This window comes from Sceloporus occidentalis, unplaced genomic scaffold, assembly GCF_023333645.1.
Source record: "Sceloporus occidentalis isolate IW3139 unplaced genomic scaffold, rSceOcc1.0.p SCAF_7, whole genome shotgun sequence".
Lineage (NCBI taxonomy): Eukaryota > Metazoa > Chordata > Lepidosauria > Squamata > Phrynosomatidae > Sceloporus > Sceloporus occidentalis.
In genome coordinates this window covers 54,781,018-54,808,648 of record NW_028316987.1, presented here as the reverse complement: position 1 = coordinate 54,808,648, position 27,631 = coordinate 54,781,018, and the positions used below count along the sequence as shown (strand labels likewise).

At 40.7% G+C, this 27,631-nt stretch overlaps 1 protein-coding gene across 6 annotated transcripts in view; it reads right to left on the bottom strand.

Annotated features, from left to right (window-relative positions):
* RFTN1 (raftlin, lipid raft linker 1) overlaps positions 1 to 27,631 on the bottom strand; it is a 147,055-nt gene that overhangs the window by 75,341 nt on the left and 44,083 nt on the right. For all 6 annotated transcript variants that reach the window (XR_016281931.1, XM_089532988.1, XM_089532989.1 and 3 more), the window contains one exon: positions 13,480 to 13,588. Coding sequence is in view for 5 of the 6 variants with exons in the window: in XM_089532988.1 (XP_089389114.1) it covers positions 13,480 to 13,588 (109 nt within the window). In the remaining variant the exon portion in view is untranslated. The remainder of the gene's footprint in view (positions 1 to 13,479; positions 13,589 to 27,631) is intronic.

Here is a 27,631-nt window from a genome sequence, read left to right as displayed (position 1 = left end):
ACATTTCCATTTATGGACACAAATGAAGATTTTTCCCTACAAAAAATTATGAAGCAGCATACAATTTAACAAGCCTAGAAAAGTGTACTTAGAGGATAGTGCTGAAGTCACGACCTCATTCATTCTTCTTTTACTAACATAATGAAGGGCTGTGGGAAAACGAACAGCAGCTGCATGCCTGACTATACACCTTGATAAGATTAAGCTTGTGCTGGGTGAAATTTCAATCAGTAGCCACCAAATAATTCAATGCCTCCTGCCTCACATCATTTTAAGACTCTAATATTAACAAATTGGGTTTTTAAATGGCAGACTGCGCTTATTGATTACTTGGCATAGTGCTGTGAAGGGAGGGAGAACTTCCAGTGAATGAAGATACAGTGTGCAAAGACTCCCCCTTTCCCCACTAACTCTAGGTGTTTCTGAGTAAGAGGGTATATTTCAAGCCCAGAAAGTTGTTGCATTACACTGAACTATGATTTCCAGACTTGAAAGCAACTGAATAGAACTGGGTGGTAGTCTTTAACCTGTAAGGTTTCTGTCTTTGGGCTTACTCCTGAGCATACATTGCATAGACTTAGGTTGTGTTTTGTACATTTCGAAGGAAATTCCAAATTGGTTAGAATGACATCTGGCTCTGCTCATTTTACTTTGGCTCTACCTTGTGTCCTTTAAACCAGAAATAAGTGGCACAAGAACACAAGGTGACATCAAAGCAAAATGAGCTTGGGCTGTACTGTGACTAAGTACTGTAGAGAGTTTTTTTGTTTTTTGGCCACTGCAATTACAATTATATTCTATATAGAGGAGATGAGCAACGGCATGGGGGTCAGAGGTCAGTTTTCCCCCAAGACCAACCCACAAGCCACACCTCTCAACGGCAAACCCTAATATCTCTATTTTCCTCTTCAGTCTCTATCAAAATGTCAGCAAGAAATGACATTGCATCACTTCTTATAACCATTTTGGGAGGGACTGCAGCTGAAAGTGAAAGTATTTGAGGGTAGTATAGCATTATGGGGTGCTTACAAGGTTGTGAGGGGTGTTTTCACATGTGTTCATGTATGTGGGGGGGGAGGTTTCTGCATGATTTGGGGTCAAAAACAGCCCCAAATCCACAGTGAATTTTTAAAACAATGTTTGGAAGTGGTTGGGGTGCATGGGGACTTCTATAGCACATATGTGGGGTCCAGGAGCCACAGGCAGCCCTCAAGCTGCACTAGGCCCACTCCTGCTATATATAGTTTGGACCCAGCTGGCCTTAAATAAGCTCTTGAAATCTCTTGTTCCCAGGAAGAAGTTGCAGAACCAGAAAAGGATCAATGGGAAGACCATTAAGGAAACACTACCTTTCCATCTTCTCTCTGGCGGGATACAGACCGCCGCTTTGCGGCGGTCTCCCGCCGGCGCCATTTGCTCCGCGAGGGAGCCGCAGCAGCCAAACCGCGCGGCTCCCGCGCGGAGCAAAAAAGAAGCTCCATTTCGGAGCTTCTTTTTGCGGCGCCTTTATGACGTCGCGAGGCGCCTGGCGCGGACTCGCGACGTCATAGGCGCCGCGACACGTACGGACGCTCAGCGTCCGATACGTAAACATGGCGGCGCCCATGTGGAAGGGGCGCCGCCATGTTGTACGTATTCTATACGTACTAGGGTTAGGGGGGTGCGGAAGCACCGCACCTTCCTAACCCTAGTACGTATAGAAGACGTACTTTATGGCGGTCTGTATCCCGCCTCTGTATATAATGCCTTTCACCAGTATGGCAGAGCCCAGACTCAAATTTATATAATAACCAAGTGATTTATAAACCTCCCTATCTGGTGAAACAAGGATTATACTAAATTAAATGTAACTTACAGGTTTATCTTGTTTGGGGATACTGGGGATTTATTAACTGGGTCATAGCTCAGTGGGAGAATTCACTCACCACCCTCTGTAGTTAAATCTCAAGTAGCTGTGCTAGGAAAAGACTCTGTGCCCGAGACTCTAGAAAAACAAGTTGGGATACAATGCAAGTCAGATCAGAATATCCACTGGTTTGCCTTAATACAGCAGCACTCCTTATGTCATCCATGCATCAACACTAAAAAGGCAGAAATTCTTCTAAATATGGAAAGCTTTGAACTTATATTCTTTAGGGGGCTAGCCTAGATCAGAAAATTTAAACAAAGATTGTAAAGAGGATAATTTTGGATGGTTGTTGTTTTTTTTATCAAGCAAATGATTCTCTGAATTTAAGGAGCCATATGCAGCTCTACATGCAGAATCTGGATTAATATGGAACAATGGGATGAACAATATAAGCAGATGTTTGTTTCAATTTTTTTTCTCTCGTCTTCAGACAATTTCTGGAATGCTGAGGCCATGCACTGTACACACTAACTGCAGCTATTTTTACTTTCACCAGGAAAACAATCCTTAAAAAAAAAGAAGCCGCCGCCACCGGGGCAAAGGATTTTGAACGCAAATCAAGTTCCCTGGGGGACATCATGAAATACTTTTGCTACAATCACAGAGCTCATATTTCAACACCAAAATTATATTACAGAGTAAAAATTTACAGAAGTGAGGTTTTTAAAAGTTTAACCAAGAACATATGTTTCTCTTCACACCACAGTGCCCAATATACAGGATAAGCAATTTTCCACAAACTTTTGTTTTTACATGTGCTTTCAAAAATACGATTGCCAAAGACAGCAAACACAGCAGGAAATATTCCCATCCAGTATTGCTACTTTATTCTAGGATCATATCTGTGTCAAGAACCTGAAATAAAGAAACGGGTTCTCTTTGCTTTCTAAGTGTGCAGAAAACAAAGTCTTGAGTGAAGCTTTTATTGCATGGTGTAAAGAAATAAACATAAAACTGCTTTTTTGTAAAGATTTTTTAAGAAGAAAAGACAAGTATTTTCCCCAAAGGACAGGAATTATTTCAAAGAGTTTCCAGATCACTTAGGCCTGAACCAGACAGGCCAAATAGAGTAGCGGGAGACTGCACCAGCGCTGTTTGCACTGGAACCACAGCAACTGCATGTGCCCAGTCCCAATCCAGGCCACCACCACAGTCCTGAACTGGACCGGTGGAAGGAGTGAATTCTATGATGGGGCCTTGGCGCAGCATCAGGCGACATTGGGGGGGTGCGTCATGTAAACAGTGTGAGACTCTGGAAATACTCTGGCCAAAGATCCACAACAAACTTCAGATGAAACAGAAAATTTATTGATAGAACTGGAACAAAGTATTCTTGCCACGTCTTTGCCAAAACTGAAGACTCAGAATGAAATCAGAACCTTAAGATTCCCTCCAACCCCTCCCATTGAGTTGTTTCCCAGCACCTTTCCCTTTGATGTAGAAACCCTTTCTTTGATCTGTAAAGTAAGGAGGGGTTTGTTGACCATTTGGTTCCTGGCTTTTCCTATGGCGCAGAGATCTAAGGCTGTATACCAGATTGGCCTCAGATTCCCAATAGCCCCTCATAATTTACCTGCTGCCATGTCCTACGTGACCATCCGGCTCATTCCCCATGGAACCCTTCTCCACTCGTTCCAACGTTGCTGCCCGTTTGGTTATCTATCTATCTATCTATCTATCTATCTATCTATCTATCTATCTATCTATCAATCTATCAATCTATCTATCTATCTATCTATTCATCGGTCTATTCTTCTATCCATCTATCTGTCTGTCTGTTTGTTTGCTTGTCTAACTGTCTGTCGGTTTGTCTATTCATCTCTCTATTTATCCCTCTATCTATCTATCTATCTATCTATCTATCTATCTATCTATTTGTCTATCAATCTATCTATCCCTCTATCTATCTATCTCGTCATTTATCTATCCATGTCACTCTCTATCTGGCCATCTATCTATCTGGCCAAACACCACGACTGCCTAACGACTATCCATCTATCTATCCATCTATTTACCATCTATCTATCCATCTATCTATCTGGCAGAAGACACCCTGAATACTTAACTGAAGGTGGATTCTGACAGTCTGCCTCCCCAAGCCCTATCGCCCTCCTTTTGGCTTGTCAGGATAAGCCAGATGGAACTCTTTAACCAACTTATCAGCATTTACATCTTTTACGTTCACCCATTCAGCCATGTCTACAGGGAAATGTTTCCACTGCACCAAATATTCTAATTGCCCCCGCATCATCCTAGAGTCCAACACTTTTACAATCTCAAAATGCTATTCTCCTCCAATCAGCAGAGGCAGTGGTTCCATTTTCTCATCGTCTTCGTTACTCCTCCCAATCGCTGGTTTCAACAAACTGAAATGGAAAACATTGTGTAAATGTTTATACATTTTTGGAAGGTCTAACTCGGCCGTCACCTCTGTGATTAGCCGTTTGACCTTAAAAGGTCCCACAAACTTAGGTCCCAATTTTTTGCAAGGCAGCCGACACTTCAAGTTTTTTGTCGATAGAAAAACTTTGTCCCCCACTTTGATATCCCAACTTGGTTTCCGGTGTTGATCCGCAAACCTTTTGTAGTCTAGCTTAGCTTGCTTTAGAGCATCTTCAACCTTCCCCCAATTGTCTCTTAATAGTTGGCTCCAATTCCCCACTGACACTGGATCCTCCGGGGCTGGAGTTAGTCGAGGGATGACTCTTGGCTCGTAGCCGTATACAGCCTGAAATGGTGACACTCCTGTACTGGCGTGTACCCCCATGTTAAACGCTACCTCCGCGTGAGGCAACAGGTCCATCCAGTTGTCTTGCAGGTGGTTTACATAACATCTAAGGTATCTTTCCACACACTGATTAGTGCGTTCCACCTGACCATCTGTAGCTGGGTGAAAAGCCGTGCTCAGCGCTAATTGCACCCCTAATTTGTCCTGTAAGCACCTCCAAAATTGAGAAATAAAGGTTCCTCCTCTATCGGAGACTATCTTATCTGGTAAACAATGTAACCGGTACACATTTTCTATGAACAACTCTGCCAACCGTGGCGCGCTGGGTACCCCCTTACACCCCACGTAATGCACTTGCTTGGAAAACAAGTCTGCGATCACCCAAATGGTGTCCTTGCCCTTGCTGTCAGGCAAGTCTGTAATAAAGTCCATGCCTATGTGTTGCCAGGGCCGAGTGGGGGTTTCCAATGGCCTTAACAACCCACTAGGTTTCCCTGTGTTAGGCTTAGCTCTGGCGCAAACCACGCAGCTTTGAACATAGTTCTCCACCTCTTTCCGCACCCCTGGCCACCAATATTTGCTTCGCAGAGTGTGCCAAGTTTTCACAAATCCCCAATGTCCCGCCGCCTTGACATCATGGCACGCTGCCATTACATTAGCCCTTAAGTCCTCGGGCACATATATCTTATTGTCCTTGCCCCACAATCCATGCTCCGTCTGCTGTAATTCACTTTTCAAATTATTGATTTCTAGATCCCCTTCGTAAGCTTGGAGGATCTCTCGTAATAGGGGGTCTAAGTCTGCGACTGCCCGCTCTTGTTCCCTTTTTGTCTGGCTTCGTGTGGTCACCCCTAGCCCCAGCTGTTGTGCTGTGAACAGGGCCTGTTTCTCCAACTCCTCCTTCTCCCCAGGCCCGTGCATCCGTGAAAGCCCATCAGCCAGCCCATTCTCCCTCCCTGGGATGAATTTTATGGTAAAATTGAATTTAAAGAAATCTTTAGCCCATCGGCGCTGTTTTGGGCTTAGCTGCCTCAGAGTCTGCAATGCCTCTAAGTTCCGGTGATCCGTCCATACTTCGAAGGGGTGGGGAGCCCCCTCCAAGAATTGCCTCCAAGTGTCTAAAGCCCACTTAATAGCAAATGATTCTTTTTCCCAGCATGGCCAAAGGGCTTGCGTCGAATCAAACTTCTTGGAGGAATAGGCACAAGGTCTGAGCTGGCCTCCCTCATCCCGCTGCAATAATACTGCCCCCACTGCTGCATCCGAGGCATCCACCTGCACTACGAAAGGCTGCTCGGGGTCGGGGTGCTTAAGTATTGGCTCTGAGCTAAACAACTGCTTCAGAGCTGCAAACGCCTTAGTGCATTCTGGAGTCCAGTTAATCTTGTTAGATGGCTTGGGTTTCTCTATCCCTGGGGGGCTCTGCCCTCGCTGCTTTCTCCCTTCCCCCTTAGAGGTTTTTAGCAGAGTAGTAATAGGTAACGTCACTTGAGCAAAATCAGGGATGAATTGTCTATAAAAGTTTGCAAATCCCAGGAACCTCTGCACCTGCTTGCGCGTCTTGGGTTCAGGCCAATTCAGAACGTCTTGGACCTTGTGGGGGTCCATGTGCAGTCCCTGAGTAGACACCCTGTACCCCAGAAAGTCAAGTGTGTCTGTGTGGAAGTGGCATTTGGACAGTTTCACATACAGTTTGTGGTCCAGCAACCTCTTCAGCACTTTTCTGACTAGTTGTACATGGCTATTCAGGTCCTGAGAATAGATCAAAATGTCATCTAGATACACTAACACTCCTTCAAATAACAGATCATGCAATACTTCGTGTACAAGCTTCATGAAGCACGAAGGACCTCCCGAAAGGCCAAACGGAAGAACCAAATATTCAAACGCCCCCAAAGGACAATGGAATGCGGTTTTGTATTCATCTCCTTCCTTGATTCTTACTCGGAAGTAAGCATCCCGCAAATCCAACTTAGTGAAAATCTTCCCTGTGGATAGCCAACTCAGCATATCCTTCATCAGGGGAAGTGGGTATTTACTGCAGGTGCTTATGGCATTCAGGTTTTTATAGTCCGTTACCAGTCTCAAAGTCCCATCCTTCTTTTCCCTGAAAAATACTGGAGCCCCGAAAGGCGAGCTGGAAGGGCGAATAAACCCCCTGGCCAGGTTTTTCTCAATAAATTCCTTGAGCGTGCTCATTTCCCGGGGTGTCATGGGATACATTTTTGGTTTGGGTGGGGCAACCCCTGGGTTCAGTTCTATTGCGCAGTCTGTGTCCCTGTGGGGGGGCAGCACATCACATTCCTTTTCTTCAAAAACATCCCCCAAATCTCGATATACCTCTGGGAACCCTAACAGAGGTTGGACCCCTGTCCCTGCGCTCATGGCACAGGGGCCCCTCATTTTTACTGTCAAAGCTTGACTATTCTCGGCTGACGGGTGTCCATTCAGCCTCAGATGCTGCTTGCATCCTGGGTCGTTAAAAGTCAACAGCTTGTTCCTCCAGTTAATAGCAGGATTGTGCTGCGCCAGCCAATCTATGCCTAGCACCAAGTCCCAGCCCTGAGTTGCTCCAATTACGAACTGTATGGGTTCCTGGTGTCCAGCAATTTTCAACGTTAAAAGTTCTGTTTGTGTCCTACTGGGCACCCCCCCCATCATGGAGCCATCCATCTGCATGAACGGGATCTCCTCAGGTAGAGGCTCTTGGTTAATTCCCCATTCCTGCACTGTTCTAGGGCTCATTAGGCACCTGGTGCAGCCCGAGTCCAAGGCTGCCAGCAAAGTTCCCATAGTTCCTTTGCGCTTGTGCCCAAGTTTCACTTCCAAAAAATAAATGGGCACTCCCCCACTCACCACGTTTGGGATGTTCCCGTCCTGGTCTGTATCCTTCTGGTGCGCCTCAAAACGTGGAGCTCCAGTTCCTGGGTGGGTGATTTGCCCCGCAGTCTCCCTTCTTGCTCCTCCTCCGGAGCTCGGCGGCGCCTTGCCGGTGGCCTTGTCGCCGGCCCTTTCTGGACACTTGGCGATGAGATGTCCCTTCATGCCACAAGCCAAGCAGAGCCCCAGCCTCATCCTGCGCTGTTTCTCAGACTCCCTCATCGATTTTGGGTGCTGTTGGGCGCCTCCTCCGGAGGACTTTACCATAGCCTTGCCCTGTTGGAGAGCCGCCCGCTGTTTGGCCAGTCGCACTCGCTCCTTGGTGGTCTCGGCTTCTCCGGCCCACCGCATCCATTCCTGCAGCCCCGCCGGGTTCCCTCTCATCAGCACCCACTCTAGTATTTCGGAGTTGAGTCCGTCCTGAAACTGACGAACCAGCATGGGCTCTGGGAAATCTGGGATCTGGGCGGCCACGCTTCTAAACTCTAACACATACTCCCCCACGGATCGCTTGCCTTGTTGCAGCGTCATGAATTTAGTTTTAGCGCGGTCTACTCGGAAGGGATCTTCAAATCGTGCTCGAAGCGCTGTCATGAAGGCCCCCAAGTTCTGCAGCTCCGGAGCCCTGCAGTCGTAGAGCTGCACCAGCCACTGGGCCGCCTGGCCCTCCAACCTTCCAGCCACGCAGCGCACCTTTTCTCCTTCATCCGGGAAGTAATCTCCTCTGGTCCTCATGTGTCCCGCCACCTGAGCCAGGAAGAAAGGGAGCTGTTCCGGGTCCCCGTTAAATTTGGCTTCCAGCTTACTAGCCAGGAGCTCCCTCAGCGCCTCCGTTTCTCCTCTCCCCCTCCTGGGGCCCGCGTTTAGACCGCCGTGCCGTGAGTGGGGTCGCGAGGTAGTCTCTGCCTCCTCGTCGCTCTCCTCCTCCGAGCCCTCGCCGAGCGCATCCGTCGCCGGCTTGGGGGTGGAGTGATTCTCCCGCTGCTCTGACTCTCTGGTAGTCAGTTGAGACATCAGGGATTTCAGTTCCCTCAAATCCTCCTTAAGGCCCGCCACCTCATCTGCCAGGTTTTCCTCCCTTGGCGCCCTCAGCATGGCCTCTCCCACAGCTTGGTCCCAAGCTGTTACTCTGCCGGCTCTGCGGCGTTTCTTCTCGTCCTCCGGGAGTGGGAACCACAGCTCCTCCAGTAGTCCGCCTCCCTCGCCCATTTGCTTGGGTCTGGCTCCCCACTGCTCAGCGCCCTCGAGAGATTTCTCCCACTCCGAGATCCCTCCTGAAGCGGCTGGCACCTTTCCGGGTGGCGGAGATTCCCTGGTCGTCATTTTGTGTGGAGTTTTGGCAAACTGTGAGACTCTGGAAATACTCTGGCCAAAGATCCACAACAAACTTCAGATGAAACAGAAAATTTATTGATAGAACTGGAACAAAGTATTCTTGCCACGTCTTTGCCAAAACTGAAGACTCAGAATGAAATCAGAACCTTAAGATTCCCTCCAACCCCTCCCATTGAGTTGTTTCCCAGCACCTTTCCCTTTGATGTAGAAACCCTTTCTTTGATCTGTAAAGTAAGGAGGGGTTTGTTGACCATTTGGTTCCTGGCTTTTCCTATGGCGCAGAGATCTAAGGCTGTATACCAGATTGGCCTCAGATTCCCAATAGCCCCTCATAATTTACCTGCTGCCATGTCCTACGTGACCATCCGGCTCATTCCCCATGGAACCCTTCTCCACTCGTTCCAACGTTGCTGCCCGTTTGGTTATCTATCTATCTATCTATCTATCTATCTATCTATCTATCTATCTATCAATCTATCTATCTATCTATCTATCTATCTATCTATCTATTCATCGGTCTATTCTTCTATCCATCTATCTGTCTGTCTGTTTGTTTGCTTGTCTAACTGTCTGTCGGTTTGTCTATTCATCTCTCTATTTATCCCTCTATCTATCTATCTATCTATCTATCTATCTATCTATTTGTCTATCAATCTATCTATCCCTCTATCTATCTATCTCGTCATTTATCTATCCATGTCACTCTCTATCTGGCCATCTATCTATCTGGCCAAACACCACGACTGCCTAACGACTATCCATCTATCTATCCATCTATTTACCATCTATCTATCCATCTATCTATCTGGCAGAAGACACCCTGAATACTTAACTGAAGGTGGATTCTGACAAACAGCACACCTACAATGCGGCCTAAAGCTGTGTCCTTTTGCCTGTATGTTTCAGGCCTCAGATAAATAAACCCTTTGGGCAAAAAATAGCATTACATGAGGGTCTTTTCAGATTTTTTTTTATTTAAAGACTCGAACCCATTTTAGTTTCAATGTATCCACCATTAAAAAAAAACCATAAACAAAACTACTGTATTTTCTGGCGTATAAGACTACTTGGGGGTCGTCTTATACGCCGGGTGTCATCTTATAGGGCAGGTGGTGAAAACTTCTGAGCCGGACTGGAGAATCTGCGGTTGCCGCATATGGTGGGGGGACCTCAAAAACGGCTGCGGCCACATCCCTACCGCATGTGACGATCGTATGAAAGCAGCTACTGCTCTGATAGTCTTGGAGACAGGAAAGGCTGGGCAGGCAGGGAGAGCTGACCAATCCAAGCAGGCTTTGTATACAACAAGGTTTCCTGCTAAGTACCTACATTTCATTTGAATTAAAATTACCATACTGAAATCAAATCTGATGTTTTTTTAATTTTTATTTGGTGTGCATTGGAAGAGGGGTAGTCTTATACAGTGAGTATATCCTATTTTAACTGGAAAAGTTGGGGGTCGTCTTATACGCCCAGTCATCTTATACGCTGGAAAATATGGTAATATGTTTTAAGACAAGTTAAAATGCACTGAATAAATTAGGATAATTCTGTCCAAAATCATAAAGAATGGTTGGGAAGAATGGGGAAAACAGTGTGGTAATCATGCATTCCTAATTGGATTGTTTTATTGTTGTATTTACACCATTAAGGAACAACATAGCATACTCACTCAAACATGCCCTGTATCTAGTTTTTTAAGCATAAATGTAGATGTTTAAATGTTTAAATCTGAACATAAACATTAATTTAGAGATTATAGAACAGAAAGGTCGAACTGATTCTAAAAAAAAAAAAAAACCACTTCACATTTAGCCTAGTATGGACTAAAGGTTAGGATCATATTGGCTTCCAGATGTTGATCAATTGTAAATACTAGCACAGCCAATGGTGAAAGAGTAGGCCCTTATGATTCCCTTCCCTAATTTAGTGCAACTTTTAAGACTTTTTTCCCCCAGTCTAAAGATCATTTTCTTAATAGGTTTGCCTGTGTCTGTTGTTTCTCTCCTCCCTTGCCCCCAAATCTGAGTTAAAAGGTATCCAGAGATTCATAATATATTTTAAATGTTTGAATAATGTAGTACAGTTGGCCTTCTGTACCCATGTATTCTTTATCCATGGATTCAACCATCCACAGCTTGAAAATATTGAAAACATATATAAATTCCAAAAGTAAACCTTGATTTTGCTATTTTATATAAAGGACATAATTTTACTATGCCACTGTATTTAATAGGACATGAACATCCACGGATTTTGGTATTCACAAGGCATCCTGAAATCTCTGTGGATACTAAGGGCTCATTGTATATATCTTTTTTTACACTGAAGTGGTGTCCGAAACCAAAGCTTAAGACCTCCATGTGAACCATTGTGGCTTTTAATGCCTTTTAGGGATTTCTTTTTAATAGAATTAGGAGATGCAACTTTTCTTCCAAACAGAATCTTTAAAATATTGGTCTCAAACTTCCTTGGTCTTAAACCTTTAAATTTGACATTTGTTTGGGAGTGACTAGGGCCTTTCCATCCTTCAATTTTAATTTTATGTAGGTTGCTGAGAAACACAGAAACACATACTGTAAACTCAGTAATGCTTAAAAGGTCAATTTTCCTAAAGTCATCAGCACAAGATCTTGATTGCAGTAATTCCCCAAGCAACTATAAAAAGGCCACAGTCTAATTCAAAAGAAAAAAAGAGAAATATCTAGAAACCTATACATGTAAGGATACAAACAGACACACATGGTATGTAGCTAGTGGGACAGTGGAAGAGATCCATAGAGATCTCTACAGAAATGTTACTGATATGCAAGTTAAGTCAGTTACCAAAGATGTACAGTGGGCCCTTGGTATCTGCTGACATTTGGTTGTAGGATCACCACCCCATGGATACCAAAATCCGTGGATGCTCAAGTCCCATTAAATATAGTGGCATAGTAAAATGGTCTCCCTTATATAAAATGGCAAAATCAAGATTTGCTTTTTATGATTTATATTTTTTTAATATTTTCAAGCTGTGGATGGTTGAATGCATGGATATGGAAAGGCAACTGTATATAACTCCCAGGGAAAATTGTCTCCCTTCAATAACACATAAGGAGATTTTCAAAGTATGTTTTAGAAATGTGTCAGCTGAATAGTCATCAATTTGCCAAATATAATTGATTCAAACAAATTCTATATTTTCATTTAAAACACCAGTTCAAAAAAGATACAGAAAATATCAGTTATGGGGCTTTCAATGATACAGGTTGAATCTCATTATCCAAAATGGATTTTGGAGTACTAGGGTATTTCATATTTTGGAATTTTGGATCAGGGAGACTCAACCTGTAGTGATTAATTGTTCCCCTCACGACTGGTCAGAGATTGTCCAGCAGGCCCTTTTGCCCTGTTAGTAAACTGAAAAAGTAAGAGGTCTGTCCAACTACTGTTGAGTAGGACAGGGAGGGTGAAGTATGCTAGAATAGATGGGGTTTTTTGGCAGACTCTTTAAAAAATAAAACTTCTTCTGTGCTTTAGAGAATAGACTTGAAAGGAATCAGAAGCAAACATCTCTGCACTCAGCTGTGCAACAGATTTTATCCAGTACTGGTGAGAGTGGAGAAAGACATGAAGGATAACCAGAGGCTGTGAGGCAGCAAACAGGTGACTATAAATATTCAACATAATCTACTTCATTATCTAAGGATCAACTTCATTTCTTATTGTTGCTGCTGTTGTTGATGATGTTGATGTTGATATTGTTGTTATTACTATTACTGCTGCTGCTATTTTGCTTGAAACTGGCTGTACTAAAGGTAGGAATGAAAGCTTCTCCTCTTCTATTTGTTTTCAGTGTTCTTAAAGTGATAATCTACTCTGTAATCTCATTATCGCCTCACCAAAATAATTCCATATTGCAGAAATGTGCTATAGATATTTGCTCTTTACTTGCTAAAAAAGAGTGCCAGAATGGACTGTTATCATGTCCTAAGATCCAGTGAGATTTTTCCTTCCTTAGGACTGTGGATTCTGGGGTAATATCCATTATGATTTGGTTTTTAATTTTGGGAAAAATTTCTTACATGATTTCATAAACAGTCAGTCTCCTCTGGGGATTTGTTGTCATACACATCCCAGTTTGGAAGTGGCCATAAGCAGCTGGACTGAACAACTTCATCAAGTATCATATGGCATACCAGCCTGCCATCTTGAATTACTTAGGCTGAATGGTCTATATGGTCAACAGTCAGTCTCCAGGAACATTGCTGTTCTCCCTTTCTTCTTAGAACAATGTCTAGAAGCCCTCACTATAACATAACAATAACATTTTCTTCCTTGAAACTTAATATTTTTCTGGGCACAAGATGTGCTTGGAACTAAGTAGCACAAACAGGCACAATGTTAAACTGGATATAAATATGATCATTGTGGAAAGTATTGCTACACTATAACAAGAACAACAAATTTGCAGAATTCTAGTTTTTTACATTTCTTTGTTCTTTCTTTGAACAAGGCAGATGAGGTATATCAGAAAAACACAATAGTTTCCATAGATATTTAAGTGGTGTTGTTTTAGTATTCATAGTTCCAAAATAACTTATTTGTATTAATGTTATTCTGCAAGTGTTTAACTTTTACTTACTTTCTTAATAAGATCAGGCATCTTTGATTTATCTGGAAGATGATCTGAAGAGAAGCAACTTTCTATCTCTAAAGTATTCCCACTGCTGATAACATCATTTTTCAAGGATCTGAAATGAAAAGGAATAAAAAACATTCTCAGCAATAGACAGTGCATCCCAGATTATGAGGTACTGTGCAATACCAACTCAGTACCAGAGGAAATTACAAATATCAATGGATTTTTAAGAAAGAAGGACAAAGGAATGAACAGCCTTCTGGAATAGATTTTTTAAACTAAAATTTGGTATTTTTTTTTTAAAAAATACATTTTATTTTACAATATAATGCAAAATAACAACAAAGCATAAAAATACAGTTATAAAACAAAAACATAGTGTAATATTGAGTTATCATAGTTTGGCATCTTTACAGTCTATACATGGATGCAAGATGAGTACAAGCTGGTAACTTACACATCAGATTACTATACTCTGTGTACTCTAATGTCTTTCAAATGTCCTTATTTCCCCTTAATAGGAATCTGGCTTGCCATATGCTTCTGTGAGTTTTCTGACAATGTCCTTTACAACTGGGCTTGATCCTTTGGTGACTTGCAAAGTAGTCCTTGCTACTTACTGATGCAGTCAAAGAAAATAAACCATGTTGCCAAGAATATTTGTGTCTATTCATTTTATAGCAGCTATCTTGAAAGTTAATTTTTCATATAGAGCAGTAGACCAGATTGTTTTTCATCCAAGAATGGATGTTGAATCCTGCTAAATTTTCCCAGCATCTTGTAATTTTCAGACTAGCTGTCATTACGAATATGCATATTAACTCTTTGTAAGAGAGGCTTGTTGCATTAACATTCCATTTCAAAACCACTATAATACACTAATATGCATGTGATATTTTAGAACATGGATTATAAATAGTCAATATCTACATTTAAAATAATTAAAATTGTTCTTCCATATGCTGGCTCAATCTGCTCCTTAGAAAATGTTAGTAGTCATATTGAGCATTTTCTTATACATAAGCATCAAGTGTGTTACCTTTCTCATGGGCAGGTTTAATAAAATGCAGCCCTATCTTGACATACTGCATTAAAGCCACAGTCCTAAAGGGTATTCTTTTTACTCTTCATGCAATCAAAAATCATGCTTCTTGATTTACCAGCTAATATGTTTGAATAAGAACAAGAGTGTTAGCACTTTGAGAGTATTGCAAAGCACTGTGTATTGGAGCCAAAGGCGTAGCTTAAAATTAGCTAAACAGCAGGGAGAACTAAACACAATCTTTTGAATTTTCCAAAACTATCAGTACCAGCTGTCAGACATTCATAAGCCTACTCAACACCAATGAAGGTGGTCCCTAGGTATTTCTAAAGCTTCTAACACATGAGACTGGGAAATTGAAAAGTGAAAATGACTGTTAAGGCAGCTGAAGATTGCACTGCTTCCTGAGGGACACTGTAGTCAATTTCCAAAATCAAATATTGTATTTTCATTTTACCCTATATGCCCTTCTTCCTTTGTTAAAACTTACTGAAACTTTTGGTACTGCAAACAACAAGAGATAGCTCATGGTGGATTAAGGGGGATGAGTAGCTTCTTTTACAAAACTGAAGGTATCCATTAATTTATTTTTCTGAAGGAAGGAAAAGTCATGCAGACATTAATTACTCATATTCACATACTGTACCTATTAGCTGTGCTTTCCTAGGTACCACAACAGCCAGTGTGATGTAGTGGTTTTGAACATTGGGCTAGGACTCTGGATTCAAGTCCCGGCATGGCCAAAGAAACCCAATGGACAAGTCAAACCCTCTCAAGCCTACAGGGAAGGCAAGGCAAACCTTCTCTGAATAAATGTTGCCAAGAAAACTCTATGAGAAAGCCACCATAAGTCAGAATTTGCTTGAAGGCACACCACCACCACTACCACCACCACCAGGAGGTAACTGTTTGGCAGTAAATACCATATGTGTAATGGAGAGGTACTATATATGCTATTACAGACACTGGACAGAAGTTTTCTTCCATTCCTCTGCATAACAGCCATTTATGGAAGCAATGGAACCAATCAGCATCCATGGAAGTAAAGGCATATGTTCCACACACACCAATGTTCTATATAGTACTAATATGGCTACCGTTGTATCAGTGAGGAAATCAGCAATTTCCTCAAGAATCCAAAGATACCAAGAACAATTAACAATTTAAATACTGTTATAATACACTGTGGTTGTACATTAAAACTTTTTTAACAAAGTAAGGTCTTTTACTATGTTTTTTGTCAGTATCAAAGAAATATTCTAAAACATATCCCAAGGTGGCTTAACATTCAATATTTCTTTGCATTATGCACAACTGACAAAAGGCTTAAGAGTACACTGCCATGAAACAACTACTAAAGCAGATATAGGAACTATTACTTTTCCACTTGGCCAAAACACAAACTAACAGAATAACAATAAAGAGTCCACAAAATCTGGCTGCCATTTGCTATCTGTGACCATTAACTGGAGCCTTCCTTCAACATTTCTGTAATGTGTGTAGGGCCTTGGATGAACACATCTCACTGTAAAGATGAAGACTGACTTTACCCAAATTTCTGCAGGAGTACTAGAGAACACAAGATAGATTTAAACTGTATAACTAATTATTCAAACTTTAGCAAATACATGCACACATGCAATTAATGTAAATGCTAGTGAAGGATGGGAAGTGTAAAAGGAATTTAAGAAATATATGCTCTTGTTAGATTATTTAAAAACACTTGACCATTTAAAAGCAAATGCATGAGTGCTTAGTACATAAATCCTGCACAACACAAACAAAACACTTAATTCAGCATATCAAAGAAAAATAACTTTTAGAATCATTAGCACACTCAGAAAGACACGTCTCTACCTGGAGAGCCTAATATATGCTGAAATCATTACATAAAGCAACTTCATAAAAAGCTTGTTATAGGAGAAAAACTGCTAAGACCACAATCTATTTGTGTAATTATGTAAAGCAGTTTCAGGCTTTAAAACTGAAGTACTACTTTGCATTGTGACATGAAGAACAGCTTTAGAAACTATAGAATTCATAGGAAACAGGAAGCACAAGTGTTTCATATTTTTCTACACAGAGCTAGAAATAGAAATTTCATAGCTTCTTTCAGGAAGAAATGTAGAAGTGCTACTTCAGAAGATACAGAGAAAGGCAGGGAATAAGACGTGCAAGAGATCTGCACTTCCTGTTTCCCACCACATGTCATATGAGTGAAGCTGTTCTCTTTTTAATGTGATTTGTGATTTATCATTACCATTTTGTTTGTTTTAATCCCTGAGAATTTCTCAGAGAACCTTGGTTATTTGATGGCCTATAAACCATGTAGAATGGGGAGGAGGAGGAAGAGGAAAAGGAAGAGGATAATGATTGCAATGCTGCTGTACTGTCTGTCCTTTGAATGAGCCTAGTTTTACCAGCTAGTTGTTAATTTGACTAGATGTACACTTTATTTGCAATTTTTTATTCCACTTTGATAGCTAAGCTTAGTGTCAGCATAACAAAATATTAATCAATAGTATATATAATAGTATATAAAAAGGTATGAATTATGACTGATAAATATAGCTTCAAGTACCAATAACCTGTCATTATCTCTATGTAGATCTGTCTCTGTAGGTGGTATAACACCTTCCAGTGGTGTACATATCAACCCACAAGAATGCTCATAGGGGCCAGCACTTTTTATTACTGTATATTAAAGCAATATTGTGCTAATTGCACTGACTGTCTATTCATTTAAAGCCCTTCATGGTTTGGGACCAGGTAAGCCAAAAGCCAATTTGCACTCATATAAACTGGATCAGGTTTGAAAATTAGCCTTGGAACAGAACGTGGAAATGTTACTTTTGGGAGTTATAATTCAAAGAATGCCCAGAGAAGAGGCCCTGCTGTTCTGAGAGTTGTAGTCAAAAAAAGTACTTTCCCCACAACAAATTTGTCCTAAGAGACCTTTTTTTTTACAGTAATGTAATCACTGGTGTGGAGAAGACAGTGGTGACCCAATACATGCTAAAATCCCTTCTCTAGGAAGTATCTGTAGTGCCTTCACTAGCAATTTTTAAACACACCTTAACTTTTTTTAATTGAACTTTGTTGATTTGGTATTTATGTCAGTAGCCATTTTAGTTCTTGGTCTGTTTTAACTTCATTTTATCTATATATTGAATTAGGCATTAATCTTTCTAAGGGCTTACTATGAATAATGGAGTATCAATATATTAAACAGGCAGGCAGGCAAAGACCAGTGCAAGCTTATCTTATCTGACTCTCACCAAATGTTTGACCTGGCAGTTTGTTACATATTAAGCAAGATTACTACTGCAACACCACATCAGTAGTTCAATTATCTTCACTGTCTCTCTCATAATTGGTTTACCCTACTTATGATTTGTCATACAGAATCTGATCAAATAACATCTTTAGTCCATTGTTGTCATCTTTGGCTGGACTCTTATGAGGAAATACCCCACTATACAAGATACTTTTAAGGGCAAATGTCAGGAATTGAACCATCAAGGCATTCCCCTCTTCCTCAAAAAAGGTCAACGACATGTATGTCAGTATTTCTCCTATTTTATCTTCAAGATAACCCAATGAAGCAAGACTGGGAACTTTAATCCTGTTAAAGCCACTTCGAATCCTGTACCAAGAGAAAGGCAAGATATAAATTAAATAATAAATTAATAAATTAAACTCACATTCCACTCCAGCCCTCACATGAGTACCAATTCAGCTTCTAGGGCCGTGATGGAGAACCTATGGCACGCATGCCACAGGGGGCACGTGATGCCATTTCGCCCAGCACAGGTCAAGGAGGAGGAGGAACAGGCATACACGCACCCATTGCTTCTCCTCCTGGCCTTTTCTTGGCCTTCAGCTGTCTCTTGGAGACAGCTGGAAACCAGAAAATGGTGCTGGAAAAAAGGAGCCACAGGCACATGTCTCTATCTCCTCCTCCCTGCCATCTCCTGGCTTCTAGCTGCCTCTCTGAGACAGCTGGAAGCCGGGGAAAGGGCAATGGGGAGAAGGAGCGAATGTGTGTGCCCACTGCACCTCTGCAGGGACCTTTCCCAGCTCCCAGTTGCCTCGAGAGGGACAGCTGGGGGCAGGGAACGGTCTGCGAGACAGAAAAATGGGTGCGTACCTATTCTTCCTCTGCCTCTGGGACCTTTCCCAATCCCCAGTTCCTTCCAGAGGGCCAGCTGGGGATTATGAAAGTTCGGGGAGGAGGAGGAACAGGCACCTGCTTATTCCTCCTCCTTCCCAGGGACCTTTCCCAGCTTTCAGCTGTCTTTCAGAAACAGCTGGAGGCCGAGAGAAGGACAGGGAGAAGAGGAGCAACCAGCACGCACCTGTTGCTCCCCGGACATTCCCCCGCTTCTAGCTGTCTCTCAGAGATAGCTGAAGGTCAGGAAAAGGGCAGGGGGAGAAGTCCCATCATCGGAGGGCAGAAGTCCTGCTCCTGGCACCGGGTGCTACCTGATACCAAAATACCTTAATTTGGGCATGCGGCCCCAAAAAGATTTGCCATCAATGTTCTAATCTAGGGTTTACCAGATGGCCACAACAGGTTTTTTTGTAACACCTTTATTTGGTTGATTTCCCAGGTTTTGTATGGGTTTTTGTCTCAGCTATCAACTTGAAATGCCTCTTCAAGACTTTGTTACTAGCAATAAAAATCTTTAAGGTAAAACAGATGGTATCCCTTTCTCCTTTGGCCCTGTCCACCAGTGGAATGCCGCTCTTGAGAACCTCTTGAATTTGGCCCTCTGGTTTTACTTACTAGAAGTAACTACTTGTAATTTACTAGATCTCTCCAAATTAAGACAATATGATCTACATCAACATACTATCTCATGTACCATTATATCATGGTGCCAATCAGGTATAGCTCGTTCTATGATCATGAGACTCTGAAATGCCAAGAAAATATGTTTATATCAGATTTGCATTAATCTAACTGAAAAATACAAATACAGGCCCAAATCCAATTTTGAGTCCCAACCACAGTAGAACCTCTGAATAGTGTAAATTATATAAATTAAATTTATTCAGTGGGTCTACTGTATTTGGGACTAACAACTCGATTTAGCCCCTAGACATTAACACCAGATCTAAAGAACAAGATAATTTTGCTTCACAAAAAAATTAGAAGAAGCAAAGAATATAATGAAAGACAAAGTAATTTACTGGTATAAAGCTATTCAAGATACATCCGTCATGGACTTGTAATAAATTTGTTCTAGCATAAGTAAATTTGAAATACTTCCAAGAGATAAAGGCACATCATGCAAAACACATGAAGGCAATTATTTGATAATTATAAAGTAAGATGACAGACAGAAGTGGCCATAACACCTTTCTGTACCTCTACATGACCTTTTAAAAAACCTATTTCTTTCTCTTTTATATATAACATGTCATTCGTTCTCTTATCCTGGCTGGTATAGTAGAAGAGAATCAGCTTGTAAAGGAGAGGTGCAGTATAATAAGCTGCCGCCTGCTAGCAATTCCTCTTCTGGAAGGGGCTTTCCTGCAAGTGTAAATCAGTGTGAATCAGTTCTGTCATGTGAGAATCACTGTGAATAAGCAGTCTCAAGATTAAATTTCACTTCTGCAGCTCTCCTTACACCCATCACACACATACACAAAAACTCTCTTTATAATTCTGAAATTTGCTCATCACTCTTTGGCATTTATTTTGTAATTGAAGTATTTTCTGGAATTCAGTCTTGCTTCTCTTCAAAGCCATATCTGCAAATTATTATTTCTTTCTCTGTGTCTGTCTATCTGACCAACAATGGTGAAATAAAGTAATAATGAGTAAACTCTGGTTTATGACTTAATCTCTAGAAAAGTGATGCTCCATACAAGTATATGCTCACATTTTTCCACGTAAAAGTATGTTTAGGTGTACTTTCTTAAAACTCAATTGTTTATCAGTTCCCATTTAACTACTCATAGTTCCATACTTTTTTTTCTTATGGAAACCACTGTAACATATTACATAGCATACTGGAATCCCAGCCTGACCATTTCTTTGCATCCAAACACAAAGTCAAAACTAGCAATAAATAATGATTTAACAATTACAAAATTCAAACAAAAAAGGTACTAGTTAATCATTATGATTTGGAATGTTATTCAAAATTGGAAAATTAGTAAATTTTATAAATGTAATTCTGAGAGCTACATATCTTTTTAGTGTGAAACCTGAGTTTGAAGCATTACTAGGATATGAAATAGGAGAGCAAGAGGTGCCTGATATGGGAGATTATATTTTGCAGAACATCAGTGGGTTTTCATGGAACCTTGGTTGAAGAACACTTCTCTAAAATATTAGCACCACAGAACTAACTCTGAAACCCATAATGAAACTCCAATTTAGCATATTTAACAGCTGCAGAGTATTAAATAAAAGGTTAAAACATACTAGGAAAGAAATGTAGGCTGGTATTCTAGATCAGCTGCTCAGCTATGTAACTAGCTCAATTCTGCTGCTAAGCAGTGTCTCCCATCCCAACCCCACCTCACCTGACATTCTGAGAAGTTGCTGCTGTGAGCAATGAAGGTCTGTTCTCCTGTTTATTGGATGCAAAAGACTGACATTCTCATTCTCCTCTCACCACTGATCTCTGGTACAAGAGCCAGAAGCAGGATCCCTGCTGCGATTCCTCCTTGCACCAAAGCTTACTGGAGGGATGGGAGTGTGAACATCAGTCAACTGTGTCCCAATTAAAAGAAGAACAGACACACACACCCCATTGTTCATAGTAGCTGCTGCCTAGTAATTCAAGGTTGGGGGACTTTTTACAATCCCTAACTATTGAGCATAGTGATTGGGAGTATGAATCAGTTATGAATAGGTAACTCTAGGATACACATTTGTAACTGTGATTGTGAATTACAGCCATACGTTTCTAAACATGTGTTCTCAGGGTGCTTTTTTGCTTCTTTGAATAAGCAACATTTCCTCTAAATATTTTCCTGTATTTTTAAAAGCAAGGCAATTTCAAGCATAAAACAGAGCTTGCACATGCTGCTGTGGTGGTGTGCACATGATCGCAACATAACACAAACTGAAATGTATTGAGCTGTACATTTTACATTTTAATTGATTTAACTAATGAAGTGCTACACTGAATCTGACCATTCTGTTTTCACAGTGGCCAAGTAAATGTCTATGGGAAGCCTGCCATCAAGAAATGAACTAGCCTTCTGCTATGTTTCCAGCAACTATTGAGTGTTATCTCTCTCTCACATGCAGCACTAATTGCTAGGAAACAAAGGCAGAAGAATGGTATAATCCTCATCTCTGCACATATACACATGCACACACAGACCCTGGAAATAATTTTTAGGTTTGGCAGTCCAAAATTGGCAGGCAGGTAGTTATTCATTTTACCTACTTGCAGGTACATTTTTACAAAACAATGAAAACACAAAATTGGTTGTTGTTGTTTGCCTTCAAGTCATTTCCGACTTATGGTGACCCTAAGGCAAACCTACCATGGGGCTTTCTTGGCAGAATTTGTTCAGAGGAGGTTTGCCATTGCCTTCCTCTAAGGCTGAGAGCACGTACTGTAACTTGCCCAAGTTCACCCAGTGCATTTCAGGGCTGAGCAAAGAATTGAACCCTGGCCTCCAGAGTTGTCACCCAACATTCAAAACATTACACCACACTCTTAAACTACAGTCACCTTAATTTTCACCAGTTGCAATGTATTGTTTCACTGAGTGTTGCTTTTCAATGCAGCATGGTTCTTTTCTGGAAGTGCCATGAAAAATCTCAATGTGGAGAAGATATTGTTCCTCTGCTAAGATGCTGGGTGCAACAAGTTTGGAAAAGTTCATTTAGCTAAACCAGGTTGAACATATCTGCCTTGAAACAGCATGTGATATACTGTAGTTAACATCAAAGAAATCATGATGTTTAAAAAGAAAGAAAGGTGAAACCCACCCCTTGCCGAACCACATGCAGCTTTTGTAAGTTAATTAAGGTTTTGATAACTAGTTCTATCCTATTTTAAAAGCAAATGGCTATTTCTGAATTTCAGAATACACTGCATTAAAATAACAACAACCAACTGAAGCAGATAACAATTTGCCAACGGGAAACATTAGCAAAATAATAAATGAAATATTACAAAACAGTAAAATTTTAAAGATGAACAAACATAATATATCAAGTAAAGAGAAAAATATATAAGACCCCCTATTAAATGTAAGCAAAAGTGCCTATAACACTTTTTCCAACACATCTTCACCTTTACTGTGTGTGTGTGTATGTGCCTTCAAGTGGCCCATCAACTTATGGCAGCCCCATGAATTTTATAGCATTTTCTTAGGCAAGGAATACTAGGAGATTGTTTTGCCAGTTCCTTCCCCTGAAATATAGCTTACAGCACCTTTTATTAAACTGGTGGTCTCCCATCCAAATACTAACCAAGGCTGGCCCTGCTTAGCTTCCAAGATCAGACAGGATCTAGTGCCTAAGTTATTTAGGCCCTGAGCCCCTTCCCTACATAACTTTAAAAGCAAAAGGTTTAGAGATATTTTAGAAGACAAAGAATTACACCCTAACACTTAAACAAAAATGCAAAACATGTATATGCGACACCTAAAGTTAGGCATGTATTTGCTCAATATAACTGCTTAGGTTCATGAACAAAAAGAAACTGTAAAGAGCTCCAAGAGAATCTCTCTACACTGGGAGTGGGCTTTAAAATGATAAATGAAAATTCAGTAAAAACAAATACAAAGTGATGCATGTTGGGACACACAAAAAAATTAAAGCCGCAAATGTGGAGGGCTGATTGTAGAACAATTAATTTTTTTTTAAATAGCTTATGCAGAAGCAAAGCTTTGGGAAGGGTGCTACTTCTTCCTGATCTAGGCAACAAGCAGCAAAAGATGGACTCTTCATCTTTCTGGAAGAAGTCACACATACCTTTAATTAAAAACAAAAGAAAATCCATAAGGAGTTCAAAAAGGGAAGGAAAAAAGCCACCTTTGTATTTAAGTCCTGGTAAAGCCTCTACAGTAACCATTGGTCCTCCAGATGTTTTGGACTTTGTCTTCCAGAATCCCTACCCATTAGCTGTGCTGTTTTGGGCTTCTGGGAGTTGAAGTCCAAAACATCAGGAGGAACAAAAGTTGAGAACCACTGCTCTATACCATTTTGACTTTTTCTGGTGCTGTCTTACTGTTGCTGATAGGAATATGTCCCAGTTAAAGATTGCTTCCTATCACTATTACTGTACTACAGAACCAAAAATAAATTCTACATTTTACAGAAACTAAAGCTTTAGGCATAACAAAGTAATATACAACAAACAATATAGTCGCCCCTCCTTTTTTGCGGGGGATCCTTTCTGGACCCCCTCGTGAAAATGGAGTTTTGCTTATATTCAAGCCCCATTGGCTTGAATATAGACGTGGGCACATGCTCCATTCATTCCCCCTCCGTTCATCCCTTGCGTATAATCAAGGGACATGAGTCTGAAAACCATGAGAACAGAGGGAGGACTGTAGTCTTCTTCTGCCTATGTTATACATAACAAGGTCACACAGAAGACTGCCTTGGACGGTGGCAGGCATTGGAAATAGAGGTTGGATGGCCACCTGTCAAGAATGCTTTACTTTGAATCTGTGCCCTGGCAGAGGTTGAACTAAATGGCTCTTGGTATCCTTTCCAACTTTTTATTCTATGTCTCAGATCTGAGACATCAATGTGGCAAAATTATAAAGCATTGAGACAAATTAGCCCCAATTTAAAGACAAACAAAAATTATAAGGGGAAAAAAATACTTTATGGATCCTGTGCACTCACATATGATTCTGAGTCACAGTCATGCAGTGGGCCCTTTTCCCTTTATATTTTTATTTAGTACCCCCCCAAAAAAAAAAAACCTGCTGCAAGCTTTCCTGTCCCATTTTCCTACTCCAGGTGGTAAGCCAACCTTTAGCATAGTGAAACAACTCTTAAACAGAGAATATATGTTTCCTAGGACAGGCACTGAGGACAGATATTCTACCCCCTGCTGTAGTCTGGATTCTTTAGTCAGGCACCATAACAGTTATCAAAATGTCTGAAGGCAGTTGGGGTGACGCTGAATTACTTCTCCATCTATTATCATTCAATCATCCCTAACTATGAAGACTCTTACAAGCACAATGTGTACATAGATGTCCTATCCAAGCAGGTATCCACAGGATAGACTGCATGCAGCCTTTGGTATTCCTGGTAGGGTACAGCTACAATAATTATTTTAAATGTTGGTCTCTGTGTTGTGTTTCCTTGATTGTTTGGTATACTTCTAGCTGATAATTCCTGATGGGACCTAACTACCTAGTAGTCTTGATGAACCAATTTTGCCTAATAATTTTGGAGGGCTCCTTACCCTAGTTCTGGGATAGGGCTTTGAGCCCCACTCTTGCCTACCCCCACTCTGGGGTCCATTTACACACATCTTTTCCCCTAAAATACTGGCATCTAAGGAGGTTCACAAGATTAATGAGCTAAAATTACAATAAATTACAGTATTAAAGTACAATTAAATAGATAGTCATAGTAAAAACAATTTTAATTTTTAAAAAAATTGCCTGTGATACTGAAGCTAATATAAAGCCTCCATGACTAGTAGCCTCATCCTCCATGAATTACCTAATTTAATTTTAAAGCCTTCTACCATTAAACTTCAATGGGTCATCCAGTTTTTACCGAGCTATAAGGAATAGCACTGAGTTCACAATTAACACTGAACATTAATAGTACCAACTACAGTACTTTAACAGAAAGAAAACAATTTCAAAAGCAAAATTAGTCAACCCTTGTTAACCCTTGTTAACTGGTAGATCAAAAGGCATTTCCAACTCCCCTCTTAAACCTTCTGCATCTTCATATTTTCCTCTCTCATACCTGTATCTGGTAGCTGTCTACACACCAGGCTTGACCCCTATGTTTTGAATTACATTTACCAGTATGTACAAAGAAATGTAACATCCATAAGATTTATTTATATATGGTGATGAATGTGTGACTTTACTTCGGTATAAGAGGAAGAAAAAACATTGGTTGGCTTATAGAGCCAACAAGCACTGGAATCTTTAGATGATCTTTAGTTGTCTATGCTGATGGGAGTTGTAATCTACACATCTAAAGGGCCAAACATCTGAAGAGCCAAAGCTGCCCACTCCTAATGTAGACCAAAGGCTGATGAAGCAAGTGTCAGAACAAACCTAAAGCAGTATCCTATCTCATTGTATTACCCAAAATTTCATGTAACAGTTTACTGCTTTAAAAGTGATTCCATGTGAAAACATGTATATCACAGGGAAATCTTTTCTCTGATACACTGGCAGAATTTCTACATGGGCCATGACGTTATGTCAGAATATCTGCAGACAGATAATCACCATTCTAAATGAACTGTACAGTGGTACCGTCATCTGAGTGGCCTGGACCAAGTCAGTAGAATCATAGCTGTAATATTAGATTCAGTAACATGTCTTCAATATGCAAAAATACAGCTTTGTTAAGTCTCTGTCAGATTAAAAATAAACTGGAACAAGAATCAAAATAGCAATTCCATCACATATTAATTCAAGTGTTATATTATACACACACCTCTGAAGTGAACAAAACAAAATAAATCAGTTCAAATTCTGGTGGTGTATAGAATAAGATGGGTTTAAAAAAAAAAAACAAGTCATAGATGCAGTTAGCACTTTGTACAAAGAAAAAGGTTTAAATCAATCAATTCCTGGTGGAGGATTTAAAGCACATTACATTGTACTGAGAGGACTCAAAACAAGGCTGTGCTGTGCCATACAAATACAGACTAAAAGCTTTTTGTAACATAGCAGGCAGTCCTAGCTAAATTCATAAGACATGCTATTTCTGCTAATGAATTTGCACTTACAACTGAGCCTCCAGTAATCTTAAGGTTTTTGTGTTTAGCAGCTGAAAATTCTCACTAGCTACAGTCTTTCCAGCAAAATGTCAAAACTAGGCATTTTATCTCTACCAAATTGTTTGGCTAGAAGCAACTCAATTTTTTTATTTTGCTTTAGTTGAAGATTAAAATGACATGCACTCTCTTTTAACAAGGTTCTTATCAAACAAGGCAATTAACCTACTATCTCTGTATGTTTTATACCACAGAAAAAGGTAACTTATGCTAAATTACATTAGTTCAGAGGACAACATAAAACTATTCATGAGCTCACAGCCACATATGTCTAAATCTTACCCATCTTGATTACTCGTTTCTATTACCTATTTCATTTATGACAGCATCCAACTAATTCTTGGGGGAACTCAGGTTGGTGCTGCCACTCTTTTTCCTCTGTTTTCTTAATGCAAGGGCAAGAACTGCACAGTCCTCCAAAGGTTTCTGGACTGCAACTCTCATCAGGCCTAGACAGCACACAGCCATTGGTATGGAATGCGGGAAGCTGCCATTCAACAGGTTCTGAAGGACAATACAATTCCCAACATACCTTAATAGAGACACTGCATAGACTTCATTCTTTTACCACTGTAGTTGCTACTTCTCTTAACAGTAAATCCCACATCATTTATGCAATGTCCAGAAAACCAGTGTGGTTTGCTGTGACCACAAGATTAATAGACTGGGAGGTTCTGAATTTAAGGGTCTTACGTGGACTGTATTCCTGCTAAATGTTCAGTTAGAACAAACCAAATAGAACAAAATCCTTGGGCATTCTGCTTCTCAAGTAGAAACTTTTGTGAAAGGGTAGTAACCACACAGGCAGAACAATATCAGAAGGAGAGAATTTAGTGTAAACAGGCTGTTAATCTGTGGAATTTGGCCAAATTCAATACTGTCTCTTGCGTACAGATATAAAAGAATCTGCAGAGGTTCTGAATAATTGTTTGGATACAGTGAAACACTGGATGTGAGTAAAAAAAATTAGATATAATCTGGATTTAAATTTAGTTGCCCTGGAGAAAAACCAAACTGGGAATGGGAATGTTCTGGATGGGGTTGTCCTTACTCAGAAAAAAATGTTTTGTTTTGTTTTGTTTTTTTTGGTGTGCTCTCTTGAGAGGCCAATTGGCTGTTTGATGAGGTGCCCTTG